This window comes from Mesoplodon mirus (assembly GCF_964341445.2).
Source record: "Mesoplodon mirus genome assembly, chromosome: 9".
NCBI classification, from domain to species: Eukaryota; Metazoa; Chordata; class Mammalia; order Artiodactyla; family Ziphiidae; genus Mesoplodon; species Mesoplodon mirus.
The window spans coordinates 59,266,899-59,281,143 of record NC_138985.1 but is presented as its reverse complement, the minus strand read 5'-3'; the positions used below and the strand labels follow the sequence as shown (position 1 = coordinate 59,281,143).

The window sequence follows — 14,245 nt, the reverse complement described above, 5'->3', positions numbered from 1 at the left end:
TCACGGTTTGGCAAAAAAGGTGAGGTATGGCAGCCAGGTTCCTCCTTGTAGGAATCTGATATAGGAAACAGTGACAGGGCAAATGCTAGCAGTGGGATTAGAGCTGAAAGGATCTGTGAATTAGTTGAAGTTCTGACAGTCAAGGGACCAGCTAAAGTTAGGGGAGCAGACAGTAGGACTGAAAAGAAGCAATGAGGTGGAGAAAAGGGCAGAGAAAAGCAGAGTTGCTAAGAGCATGTGATGCACAGGACAGAGACAGGGCATTTACACTCTGGATGGCTTTCCATTTCCAGGCCACACTAGTGAGTGTCTTACAAATCAACAGTGGGGAGGAATAGAGCTGTCCTTGTCTATAATTTGGCAGTGGAGGGAACTTTTGCCTAAGCATCAGAAAGTGAGCCACCATCAGCTGAAGATGGAGTGAGGGCTTTCACTGGGAAAATCCTTGGCTCTGCAAACATGCCAATCGATGGCTGTGTCCACACAGAGCTGAAGCATACATAGTATGTCTACTAGGACCTATAGACTCTTAGGTCTATATCTAAAATTCATAATATACTGACAGAATGGGAGTAAGCTTCTGAGTCTAGGAGCACTTTCTTGGCTAGATATCAAAGGTTGTTAATTCAGCTGGTAAAGGATACACTCATTACTATCATTGGGTTCCAAACACCAAGAGTAGCCCCATAGGTACTTTCTTCTACCTATTGTTTGGTCTCCAAATACAAAGAATTATGTACAAAGCCAAGTATTATGAGTTTCAGTCTCAAACAGGGCACAGAAGTCTTTATTTTCAGTGAGGTATTTTATATGTCAGGGCACGTTCAATACTTATTAAATAAATCAATAACTAAAAGGAGTATTGCTATCCAGTTCCTTTGGAAAAACATCTTCCTAAAAATGTGCCTGTTTAAGAAAAGACACATTAAAATGCCAAACAAGCTGCTTAAAGTAGCATGAAAGTGTAAACAAGGAAACATAATATTTACTTCTAAAGAAGCATGTGTTTAGACAAACCCAGAGGATTCTAAGGCTGCATTCAAAAGAACATTCAAAGATGGCAGACTGAAAGGGTGTGGATCAGACTCTTTCATTTTTTTTTCCCCAAATTTTGGCTGCATTTACTGATACACAGTATTTATTTATTTATTTATTGGCTGCGTTGGGTCTTCGTTGCTGCATGTGGGCTTTCTCTGGTTGTGGCAAGTGCAGGCTACTCTTTGTTGCGGTGCACGGGCTCTAGGCATGCGGGCACCAGTAGTTGCAACACGCGGGCTCAGTAGTTGTGGTGCACGGGCTCAGCAGTTGTGGCTCGTGGGCTCTAGAGCACAGGCTCAGGAGTTGTGGCGCACGGGCTTCATTGCTCTGCGGCCTGTGGGATCCTCCCAGACCAGGGCTTGAACCCGTAACCCCTGCATTGGCAGGCGGATTCTTAACCATTGCAGATTCTTAACCAGGGAAGTCCCTCTTTCTCTTTCTATAGGACCTGAAGACATCGCAGAATCAAAAGCCACTAACTGCTATAGGGCTGGAAATGAAAGCTGCAGAGAGACTGTGGCCTCTGCCCCGTGTGGTTGTGGCACATGATGATGAACTGACACTGTGCCCAGTGCCCAGTGTGGACAGGGCAAGTCTCTCACGAGCACAGTGCAGACCAACTCTGCATCATGTGAACTTACCAGAAGTAGGTCTTTGCCTTGTTCATCAATATCTGTTACAAACTTCTCAATTGGTTGAGGAGATTTTGAGTGAAAAGCCTGCCTGGGGAGGGCAACATCTCTAGGCCAGTCCTCTTCTCCCGGGAGTCCAATTACACTACAAAAGAAGCACAGGTGAATCTAAGCATTAGCTGCTGTGCTGGAGCTATTTTTCCACCAATTCTAGAAGAAGGTAAAGCCTAAGGGGCAGGCATGGGGGACACAGAGCCTCAGGAGTTCATCACTTGTATGGCTGGCAGGACTCCCATTTCCCTCTGTCCTACTGCAATCCGGTGATCATGGCAGGGTAATCAGGGACTGCAATAGGGTAATCTCACAGGAGAACTGTAAAAACCACTGGGAAGAGATAAGAGATTACCCTGGCGGAAGACACAAAATGTAAGAGATCATGCAGAACTGGAAACTATTGTATTACCAATAAGCCCTGAAATACTGACAGAGCAGGACCTATATATTCAAAGGAGACCCGCATGGGCATATCATATTTTCCTTTATGCCCAGGAGTGCTTTTCGTGCTCTGATCGAACACTCCTGTACTGACATGCCTTTATGATACTCATCTAACATGATTTGTTTACACATAAATTTGGTTGCATTTTTGGTTAAAGAATAATTCCTCACACAGTAATTACATAAATCAGAACCAGACCCAAAAAATGAGGCTAAAAGGTATGGTAGTCCTATGTTATGCAATACCATTTTATAATTTAATATCAAATTTCATAATGTAATTTACATATTTTATATAACTATTTTATGCTATTACAAAGTGAGCAAACAATTAATAAAAACAGTATCATTTATGTTCCCCCTGAAAACCATCCTGGGATCAGAAAGGTAGAGAGAGCATCAAGTGATACAAAAACAGCACAGGCTGTTTAGTGGACAGACTATATGACTATTCAAATACTGAGCAAACTCTTTTGACTACAGATAGAAAAGGTGCTGGCCTGCATTGTCGTCTTCTTGGCCTGAACTCGCTAGGACTAAGACCCAGGGGATGTCCTCCTGAACAAGTCCTCCAGGGTGCAGGAACACGTGGTGGTAAATGTCACAAGGGTTTTGTTCCCCTTCCCTCACCTCAACAGAGCCCAGGTAACAGACCTCACCTGAGAAGAGCAGACACCTATCACTGGGTGTCTGGGCAAAGACATAGTAATCCTACCTCTGTCAGACATGTGGGAAGAGCCAGGTTATTGAGGTAGATAAAAACAGACTCATGGACATGTTTACGGAACAGATGAATGGAAATGACAACTTGAGCAACATACTAATTTGTTTAATAGCAAGATCTAGAATAAGAATAAAAAGAGGAAAACAAAAACATTACATTATTAAAAAAAAAAAGTGTGTGTGTTTGGATAGAATGGGACAGGCAGAGGAAGAACAGAAGAATGCTTACTAAATAACTTTAAAAAATTGCCTTTCAGGGCTTCCCTGGTGGCGCAGTGGTTGAAAGTCCGTCTGCTGATGCAGGGGACACGGGTTCGTGCCCCGGTCCGGGAGGATCCCACATGCCGCGGAGTGGCTGGGCCCGTGAGCCATGGCCGCTGAGCCTGCGCGTCCGGAGCCTGTGCTCCGCAACGGGAGAGGCCACGGCAGTGAGAGGCCCGCGTACCGCAAAAAAAAAAAAAAAAAAAAAAAAAAAAAAGCCTTTCAGTCATTTTTGGCCTTTTAGCCATTTTTATATCAATATTTTTGCATATTAACACCAGTCACCTAGAAATCGATTATAACAACTCTTAGTACAAGTTTAAAATCTTTTTTATCTGCAGTTTTGAATATATTTATATTGAGTTAAATCTGGCAATGTGGGCAGCTGAATGTCAAAGGCTCTCAGAAAAACAGTGTCCCTGTATGTATATGTGTGATGTATACATACATACATACATATACATACCTGTTCATATAAATAACTTATAAAAGTGTTCTTAAATCTACCACCTCCTGAGACATGTAGGTCAGGTATTATTATTTCCATTATATAGATGGGGAAACTGAGGATGAGGAATAAAATGAACTGCCAAATTCACACATAGTTCAGCCCAGAGCCTGGAGCAAACGTATTCCAAATCCAGTATTTTGTTTCCATTTAACTATGACTCTGCTCTTAAAAATGCTCTAAAATGTCACAGGCTAAAAGCATTCAGTTTCACTTTCAAAGTACTTACTGTTCTTTGAAAGTATAAACCTTCCGAAACACAGAAACAGTTTTCCCCTTAAGAGAATGTGAATATGTCTTTCTTTTAAAAAATATTCAGTTTAACATCCAGTGTGAACGTTTATGGCCTATATATGAGTGTTGTGAAATTCTGATAGGTCCATTAAAAAGGGCTTGCATCAAATTTCAATATTTGGACAAAGCTGAATATAAGCCTTAGAAGTTGACATTTGTACTGGAAAGACTGACAAAGCACAAAACCTATAAATGGCAGCGATGGCTGAGACCGAAGTCATTTTCCAAGTACTTCAGAAGTGACACTAGGGTGCAGCATTGTCCCTCCTCTCTCTGCCAAAGCAATGAATACATGCAGAGAAAACAGAATATAATTTCAACGAAACAATGCCAGAAACCAAGAAGTAAAATCTAAAGGCACAAAACATATCAAACTTTATGGCTTCTTTTCTGTTGGCAACCTGGGATCTTAGGCCTTTGCCAAAAGTGGAAATGGCTTTCCCTTGGAAGCAGGTCAAACGTGTTCGTCAAAGGTTCCTTCTGGTCCATCCCACTGGCTTCACATACTAAGGGGCACCAGCAGTGTTAACAAGATTGAAGACGTCGGTGTCAGAGGTGGACTCCAGGTGGAGTCAGCAAGGAAAAGCAGGTGAAGGACGTCAGTGTCTGGCAAGCTGGTTTCAGTCAAGATTGTTCTTACTTTTAACAAGAGAGTCACTGGTATGCCTGACTTTCACAGCTCCCTCTTCACGATCACATGCACACAAAATATATTCAACAGGGATAGGGAAGAACAGATGGGAGTTCATCACTGAATGATCAAAGAATGTGACACCCAGAAGCAGAGAGTAATGTGCAAGTTTGGTTCTGAATTCGTCCATCTTACAGCAGTGGCAGGAGCAGCCGTCGTGGCAGCTGCCCTGGACCCAGGAAGCCCCCAGACAAGAAAACTAGCAAATGTTTTTCAGGCCTTAAAGCCACTGGGTTCTGACTCAGCAGTGACTCTGGCACTAACAGAAGCCTATTGGAGCTGCTTCCAGTCACTGAAAGAACAAACTCACGTTCCGGGTTTATTCCGACTGTTTTAAGCAGTTAAGCATGAGAAAATAGTGTTAAAATATAATGCTTTTCTTTAGGGGGACTTTTCATCAGTTTTATAGGCTGCAAATATCATAAAAATTACTAGGATGCCTATAAAATGGTACAGAGCAATGATCAGAGCTATTTTTGGTTCTAGAACTCCCACTTTCTTCCTACTCCACCCGAATCCTGATGGGGCTTGGCAACCACATAGATCCCAAAAGGTTGCTGTACTGCATGCTCTGTGAGAAGAAAAGCCTCTTCTTCCCATTCTAGACACATGAAAGCATCCATACTCTCACATGCACAAACATGTACGCTAATGGAACTCTGAAAATCATCAAGGAGCTATGTCACAGACAACTGGAACCAAAGAATTCGAGCACAAGAAAGCCTTAAAGTTTCATTTCTCAGGCAAAGAAGTTAAGGAACAAAAAGGTTAAACAATTAATGATGAATTATAATAATAGCTAACATTTTTTTAAAGCATTTACTATGTACCAGGCACTGTGTAAATCTTCTACCCGGTGTTTTAAATGACTTTTTCAAGACTGCACAGTTATTTAGCCACAGGCGTAGGATTGAAACCTAGGATCCTCATCTCCTTTTTCAGTGTTCCAAAGAAAAATGGATCGTGTGGCATATACCATCCTTTGCCCAGGAAGACAAAACAAAACAATGTAAAACCAACCTGGATGACCACAGGATACTCAATGGGGACAGGAAGCCCAGTGGGTAAGGATGGGTTACCTGGTCATTGAGCGCCCCACCTCTGAGTGGAAGCATCTGAAATGACCCCAAGCAGACAACACAGCTGAACTTAAAGAACTGGAGCTCAGCCAAGCAGAGAAAGGGCAGCTGTCAAAAGATCCACACGAGCAACATAAAAGCTTCCAGAGCAGAGCAATCAGGCCACAAGGCATGATGGGCTCTGCACAAAACAGCAGACGTCTACCATGTCCCCACTCACCACACAAACAGTAACACTGTCTGCAGCAGCAGCAGCTTGGGGTAGGAAAGACAAGAGATAAACATATTACATAAACGTCAGAGGAAGGTCACTGCAATGTTTTAATGCTATAGACACAGATGTAAAATTACAGTTAATACTTACTCCAAGATTTTTCCTAGTTGATCGACATCTGAACTTCCACGAAAAAGCGGCCTGAAAGAATAAAGATACATATTAAACAAGGAATTTTCTCTGGTTACATTTCAATCATGCTTGTCTTGATCATTATTTAACAGGAATCAAAATATTCTTTGTGTGGGGAAGAAGTAACCTTTGGTAAATGAAGGTTTTTCTTGCATTCCCCTTACAGTAAGATCTCTTATGAATATCTGGCGGTGCCTGACTCCCATACTTGATAGTCCTGGGTAACCTATTCTCAGTCATTGTAACAACACTGCCACCATCATATACAGGCCCTGGCTTCAAAGTTCTACTTAACTGTGTGGTAGGCTGGAACACATCCCTATCATAGGCTCAAACCAGAGGTATGTGGAATTCTTTGATATTATTCTTGGTCAGATCCTTCTCAGAGCACCCTTCCTTTTTTTAACTGAAATATAGTTGACTTACAATATTGTATTAGTTTCAAGTATATAGCAAAGTGATTCAACTATATATATACATATATATGTATACATATACACATATATTTAGATTCTTTTCCATTATAGGTTATTAGAAGATACTGAATATAGTTCCCTGTGCTACACAGTAGGTCTTGTTGCTTACCTATTTTATGTATTGTAGTTTGTATCTGTTAATCTCATACTCCTCATTTACCCCTCCCCTCCCTTTCCCCTTTGGTAACCATAAGTTTGTTTTCTGACAGAGCGCCCTTTCTTCATACCACTCTGCTATCACAGTCCTTCCTCACAGTTCTCTCTCCTTTCACTTGTCCCGAATGCTGCAGTGAGCTACCTATGGGTCTGTTTTTCTGATTATACCACTCCCCTTTCTCCCAATATTATGGTAGCTAACCATCACGAGTTCAAAATCCTAACTCTGGGCGTCAGAGGCAATTGTGAACACACAAGACTCATTATCTATACTGAGCATTTAACTGACAATTAAATGAACTCACTTGGTGACATTTCTGGCATTTTCTTAAGTAGAGAGCAGGGAGTGTTCTAGGTTTGCCCCTAACCTTTGGCTTAGTGCTTTACCTGAACAGGTGCTCAGTTAATACATCTCTTATTTGATTTTACATATACCCATGGTACACATGTAAATGTTCCCTAACTCCTTGCTCAACAAATGACACAAAAAAGTATTTTTCAACAATAATGTGCTTTAAAAAATATGTGCAGCCTATTATCAGAGATCATGTTTTAGAAATATTATATATCAATTCATAAAGCCTTAAACCAGACCTCTTAAATATTTTTTACACACAATAAGTGAACTTGCCATATACGCTATATATGGAGACTCCTACAAAGTCATGGCATTTCAGTGGCTACGAGACACTGAAACATACTTTCTATTCAGGCCATGATTCTTGAAGGTGGTTATTTTCAAATGAAGTGGAAAATAATTTACTTGTGTAAATGTTATGGTTGGATTGTGTCCCCCTGCCCCGTGCCCCCCATTCACATTGAAGCCCAACCCCAGTGCCTCAGAATGAGGGCCTATAAAGTGATGGGTAAGTTCAAATGAGGCCATTAGGGTGGGCCCTAATCCAATCCAAACCAGAGGCATGCGTGCACACAGAGAAATGACCACGTGAGGACACAGCAGGGAGGTGAGCCAAGGAGAGAGAACTCGGAAGAAACCAAACCGGCTGACACCTTGATCTTGGGCTTCCAGCCTCCAGAACTGTGAGAAAACAAATTTCTGTTGTTTAAACCACTTAGTCTTTGGTATTTTGTTATGGCAAACCCTAGAAAACTAATACAGACATCACTAACACAGCCAAATTAATAAAGAATTATGGAGTTGGATTCTAAAAGACATCTAGACAGGTCCTGAAAGATAGCAAGGTGAGAAGTGAAAGTTTTAGAAAAGTTAAACAATGGAATCTTTTTTTTTTTTTTTTTTGCGGTGCGTGGGCCTCTCACCATTGTGGCCCCTCCGGTTGCGGAGCACAGGCTCCAGACACGCAGGCTCAGCAGCCATGGCTCACGGGCCCAGCCGCTCCGTGGCATGTGGGATCCTCCCGGACCGGGGCATGAACCCGTGTCCCCTGTATCGGCAGGCGGACCCTCAACCACTGCGCCACCAGGGAAGCCCAACAATGGAATCTTAACAGCTATTATTTATAGGGCACTGGTGTTGTACCTGACATAGTGCCACATGCTCCCCAAACATTATATCATTTAATTCTCACAAAAACTCCAGGAGCAAGGTAGTATTATTAGCACCCCTATTTTCTGATGAGGAAACTGAGGATTGGAGAAGTTTCATGACTTACCTAAGGACACATAACAAATTGCAGACTTAAAATTCAAGCCAGGTCTGCCTTGCCCCAAAGCCTGTATGCTTCATTATTATGTCGTAATAGTTTTATTTTGGTTACTAATGTTCTGTGCAATCACAGACAGTCACTTTAGCTGAGCCTCTGGGGAGAAGTAGCACAGGGACCCTGTGAAGAGCACTGTGTAGAGAACCTGTGTCTCATAAGCGGGTGCCTATGAGATTCTTACTCAGATGGCTTTGCAAGTGTCTAAATGTCTTTAAAGTCTTGCTCTACTTTAACAAGGAACAAAAGCAATTCACCAGATTGAGACTCTCTAGTCTCTCCACAAACTAACTGATGATGGCCCTTCCAGATCTTTAAATCTTCCTACAGCCCAATCTTTTATAGCTGTTTAGCTCACACATCTTAATTGATGCACCATTTTAAAATTCCTTCCAAAGCATAGAACTCGGGTTGCAAAGAATCAACAGTTCTCTTTCTCTTCACAATCATCTATTTTTCTTAATATTAAAGTATGAAATTATTGGGACTTCCTTGGTGGTGCGGTGGTTAAGAATCCGCCTGCCAATGCAGGGGACGTGGGTTCAATCCCTGGTCTGGCAAGATCGCACATGCCGTGGAGCAGCTAAGCCTGTGAACCACAACTACTGAGCCTGCGCTCTAGAGCCCGCAAATACTGAGCCCACGTGCCACAACTACTGAAGCGCGTGCACCCAGAGCCCGTGCTCCGCAACAAGAGAAGCCACCACGATGAGAAGCCCACACACCACAACGAAGAGTAGCCCCCGCTCGCCGCAACTAGAGAAAGCCTGCGCACAGCAATGAAGACCGAACGCAGCCAAAAATAAATTTAAAAAAATTAAAAATAAAATAAAGTATGAAATTATAAAACTAAATATAGCCGGCATTATGAGGTTTGGGAACAAACACAAATGACCCTTTCTTGCTAAGCAAGTATCTCAAATGGCTGGAGTGGTGAGTGTGCCAGGTCAGTAAGCACAGAGGGAACAGAGAGCATCAGTTTAATCTGCTGAGCTGGTTAAGTCGCTATGTAAACATGCCAAGCCCCTCACCCTTCATGAAGAAGACTGGTATCCACAGAAGCATGAGTGCAATTACTTGTGAGGATTATGGAGCAGTTTAAAATAAATATGTTGGCATGGCTATCGGGAAACAAACAAAGCAGACTAACTTGAATGGATGTTTCCAGGCAAAGGCGTAAGAACATCTCTTTCCTGGGGTGGGCGCTGAGACCCCAGCCTGAAGCTCAGCTGCAGCAGTGGCTCATGTCCCTACTGTTTTGGTTTTGAGCTCTTTTCTTGTTTTTGTCCCTTGGCAATATTCTAACTTTTTTGCTAGTTCTGCTATGCATTTAAGTTTGCTCTATCTTATCTTACATTTGCTACACGTTTTAGCAGAGGACTTTCAAGTCACGTGGTCTACCGTACTGCAAGAGCCTGAAGTCGTATCTCTATTGGTTGGACTTGGCCCACAAAATGGAATGTGCCTGCCATCCCTGAGTTAGGACTGGCCCATCAGTTTGGCTTCCTTTAATGAGGGCAGCAAGCAGAAGGTCTGAATCATAACCACTCTTCTGTGAACACTCAACAAAACCTGCTAGGGGATACTAGAAGCTCAGAGCCTGCCATTCGGTGTAGAGCTCAGATTGCCGTTTGCCACCTTAGGAAGACTTGGTATGCGACTCTGGGGTCTATTAACTTGTCTTTGCAGCAAATGTGGGTTGGCTTGAGTTATAAGAGCTACTGAACCCTGACTGCATGCAATTAGCTCCTATAAAACGGATCTTTGGATGCAAAGACATAGTCACAAGACAAGAGAAATGGGTCATGTGAAGGGGCAACAGGCCTAATTGGAACTGGTACTCTCAGCTGACCAAGAGGTTGGTCATGAACCTGATCAAACTCTTAGAACCATCTATTCAGTTTTCAGCGGAAAAGTTGGAATAGTTTGTATGAGCTGGTTTTATGATAGGGGGTGCTATAAACATAAGGAGCATGGAGAGGAAAAATGGATTTAGAGGAGAGATGAAACCTTTCATCATGATGAACTCCTGGGTGTGCTATGGTGGAGTGTGGAGACGTAAGAATAAGATCACCCTAAGGACCTTATTCTATCTTTAAATAAGGCTCTTTGGCAAGAAGTCTTGGCTGTATCAGGTATGTGTGCACCATGAACTGAAGAAACACACAGGACCGGTATTTTCACTGAGGTTATTTTGAATATTCTTTCTCCCTCATATTAGCTGAGCCAAAGAGCCTTCAATTCATATAATTTATGGCATATTTTAGGTGGACAAATATGAACATAATCTTTGATTATATTCTTTGGTTTAGTGATGAGGGAGAGTTTAATTCTACTGCCTGGAATAACCGTATAATTGAGGGATGATTTGGCTAAAACACACACATGTATGAGTCCGACTTGGCTGGTTCTTTATTACCAAGACATAGAGCTGAGTTGGAAGGAAGTAGAGGGTTGAAGGAGCAAAATGGTGGAGAATAAAAGACACAGAAAGACTGAAAGACTGAGATTGAGATAGAGGTGGCCAGATAGAGACCACCTGAGGAGGTTCACAATAACTTTAAACTCTGTTTCTTCCCACTGCCTAAGAATCTACCTCTCCTGGTAATCCTAGGATGTTAGGTACAGAGGCCCTGTGTGGAGATGGAAGATGGAAGAGGAATGCTCTGGTATATATCAGGAGACAGAGCCTCATCAAAGATAAAACGTCATGCATTTTTAGAAAAAGTCACTGCAGGGAGAAGATCCACAAAGCTATCCTATCTTGTCTGTTTTTAGACATAAGCCTCCCAGGTGACATACTCAGGAATTCTTTTAAACTAATTATTTAAAAATACAGTTAACAACAGAGATATTCTATTGAAGGTAGTAAGTCTGAAGGCTGTTTTTATATTTCTAAAAAAATTCTTATGTACACATTTTTGGGTTGGGGGGGTTAAATAATAAAATGGAAAGATTGGGCTCCCCTGGTGGCGCAGTGGTTGAGAGTCCACCTGCCGATGCAGGCGACACGGGTTTGTGCCCCGGTCCGGGAAGATCCCACATGCCGCGGAGCGGCTGGGCCCGTGAGCCATGGCCGCTGAGCCTGTGCGTCCGGAACCTGTGCTCCGCAACGGGAGAGGCCATAACAGTGAGAGGCCCGCGTACCGCAAAAAAAAAAAAAAAAAAAAAAAAAAAAAAAAAAAAAGGAATGATTACTCCTACCAAAAACATCCCAAAATGAAGACTGCAATTGCTTTACTGAATTAACACGCAAAAAAATCCTTTTATTATACAGAACATTACTGAAGGTCAGTAACTTTTATGCATTTTACTACATCAAAAACTACAATTAATCACTTCATTTAGATACTTTTCAGTAGTTTAACCAAGTGGCTGGGTAACAGCGCACAAACATTATTGCTAAAGACCTTTGTTGAATCTAAGTATCATGAATCCATTTCCCATTTTATACCTACATTTCTTTTCTCTTCCCTTGCTTATGATCCTCATTTTTCTTCAGAAGATTTTCTCCACACTCTCTGGGACTTTTATATTCTATTGCAGAAACCCTCCTTCTGTCTCTCATGCCCCTGAGCTTCTTTCTATTATGAACTCTCACATAAACTCCAGAGAAGCCTACTGGAAGGACTTTGCCATGCTACCCTTGGAAGGTAACTTATTTGACAAGGTAAACAATATTTGGGGGACAATATCTGAAACTGAACACTGCTATGTTTTTACGAAAGAGGATTTTAGGTTATTTCCAAGTATTTTCCTCAAGTATCTTTCTTCACCATATATACTTGATAATAGTTAATGCTGATAAAATAAACTCTATGAAACACATACATTTTCATTTATACATATTTTTTTTCTTTTTTCCTAACCAAAGGGAGATTCCTGCAAAATACAATGGCAAATTGCATTCATTTCAAACCACAGCAGAGTCATTTCTCTTCTCATCTCACCTTAGGCACTGCTGTGCCAAAACAAGTGTAGACCTTGGGGTTTTAATCAAGGATTTCCCCAAGGCTTTATTAAATCTGTGAGAGGTTAAACCTTAACATTCCCCCCCCCGCCCCCCAACATGTTGATTTTTCAGGATACTTGCCGACTGGGGAGAGGGCATAGATTTTGGTGATAGGCTGTCCTGGGTGTGACCGAACCCCTACTCAGCCACTTCTCCCTGTACGACCTTAGAAAGTCATTTAGCCTCTTTGAACCTTGCTCGCTTCATCTGTAAAATGTCCAGTTTATAGTAGACCAATAATATGCGGCAGCTAAATATACACACTTTCTCATACTTACACATGGTAGATATTTCTGGTTCCTGGCCGCTATTACACACAGATGATAAGGTAAAATATTTTACATGGCGAACAAGAAAGGAAGAGAACATTTGTCACTGTGTGGTGGGTGCTCAAGTCAAACTTAAACCTAATAGTCCTTCCTCTGGCATCACTGTATATATTCTCTACACCTGTTAGAATTCTTATACCTTTATCATCAAGAAAAGAAAGAATGAATGTCAAAATTTCCAATAAAGATTAATTCATTTTGAATTGGCAATTCTGAATGTAGGTTTAGCAAAAAAACTCACTCACCATTGTCTTATCAGTGAAGTGAATTTGCTTGGGTCAAATTACAAAGGGGACCAAGTTTCGGACTCATGCCTTTTTGTGTGTGTGTGTGGTACGCGGGCCTCTCACTGTTGTGGCCTCTCCCATTGCGGAGCACAGGCTCCGGACGCGCAGGCTCAGCGGCCGTGGCTCACGGGCCCAGCCGCTCCGTGGCATGTGGGATCTTCCCAGACCAGGGCACGAACCCATGTCCCCTGCATCGGCAGGCGGACTCTCAACCACTGCGCCACCAGGGAAGCCCCTGGACTCAGGCCTTTTAAAACAAACAACTAAAAGAACATATAAATATTATTCATAATCTCAATGAACAGTGCAAAACAACATTTAAAAGTAGGGTATGTTTTCTAGCAGATGAGACGTGTATGCTGATATACCTGTTATAGAAAGGAAATGATTCATGCATAATGGAAGATGAAAGATTTTGTTTAGTTACAGTACTTTCATTGTACTAAAAAGATGAGGAAGTCATGGATCACCCTATAGAACACCTCTGTAACCTGCATTTGAACTGCAGCTATGCTTTAGCTGCTATCTTTCTTGATTAGTAGAGGAATTTTCCATGTTCATAAAATGACCTTTCGAAAAATATTACCCAGGGGAATGTTTGCTTTTTAATACTTGTAACCCATGTTCAGTTCTAAAGCTGTTATCTGTTAAGTTAAAAACGTCAATTTATCACCTTACAATTACCACCTATTCAAATAACCAGATTAAGCAGAAAATCAATTAATTGATTTACTTTGTAAACACTAATCGAGTGATCACCTACTAAGCACAAAGGGCTGCATTAGGTGCTAGGAGATTATCCCTCCCCCCACCCCTGCCCAAATAAATATTAAATATAAATTAGATTGTATAATGTATGGTCTTAATATATAATAAACAGGGCTTCCCTGGTGGCGCAGAGGTTAAGAATCCGCCTGCCAATGCAGGGACACATGTTTGATCCCTGGTCCGGGAAGATCCCACATGCCACGGAGCAGCTAAGCCCGTGCGCCACAACTACTGAGCCTGTGCTCTAGAGCCTGCAAGTCACAACTACTGAGCCCACGTCACAACTACTGAAGCCTGTGCACCTAGAGCCCATGCTCCGCAACAAGAGAAGCCACCACAATGAGAAGCCCGTGCACTGCAACGAAGAGTAGCCCCTGCTCGCTGCAATGAGAGAAAAGCATGCAC

The 14,245-nt window shown here is 42.1% G+C and overlaps 1 protein-coding gene across 4 annotated transcripts in view; it reads right to left on the bottom strand.

The window, feature by feature from the left end:
• CDK6 (cyclin dependent kinase 6) overlaps positions 1-14,245 on the bottom strand; it is a 235,365-nt gene that overhangs the window by 14,603 nt on the left and 206,517 nt on the right. For all 4 annotated transcript variants that reach the window (XM_082633019.1, XM_082633021.1, XM_082633022.1 and 1 more), the window contains exons 6-7: positions 6,089-6,139; positions 1,680-1,815 (exon numbers count right to left, since the gene is read on the bottom strand). In XM_082633019.1, the coding sequence (XP_082489145.1) occupies positions 1,680-1,815; positions 6,089-6,139 (187 nt within the window). The remainder of the gene's footprint in view (positions 1-1,679; positions 1,816-6,088; positions 6,140-14,245) is intronic.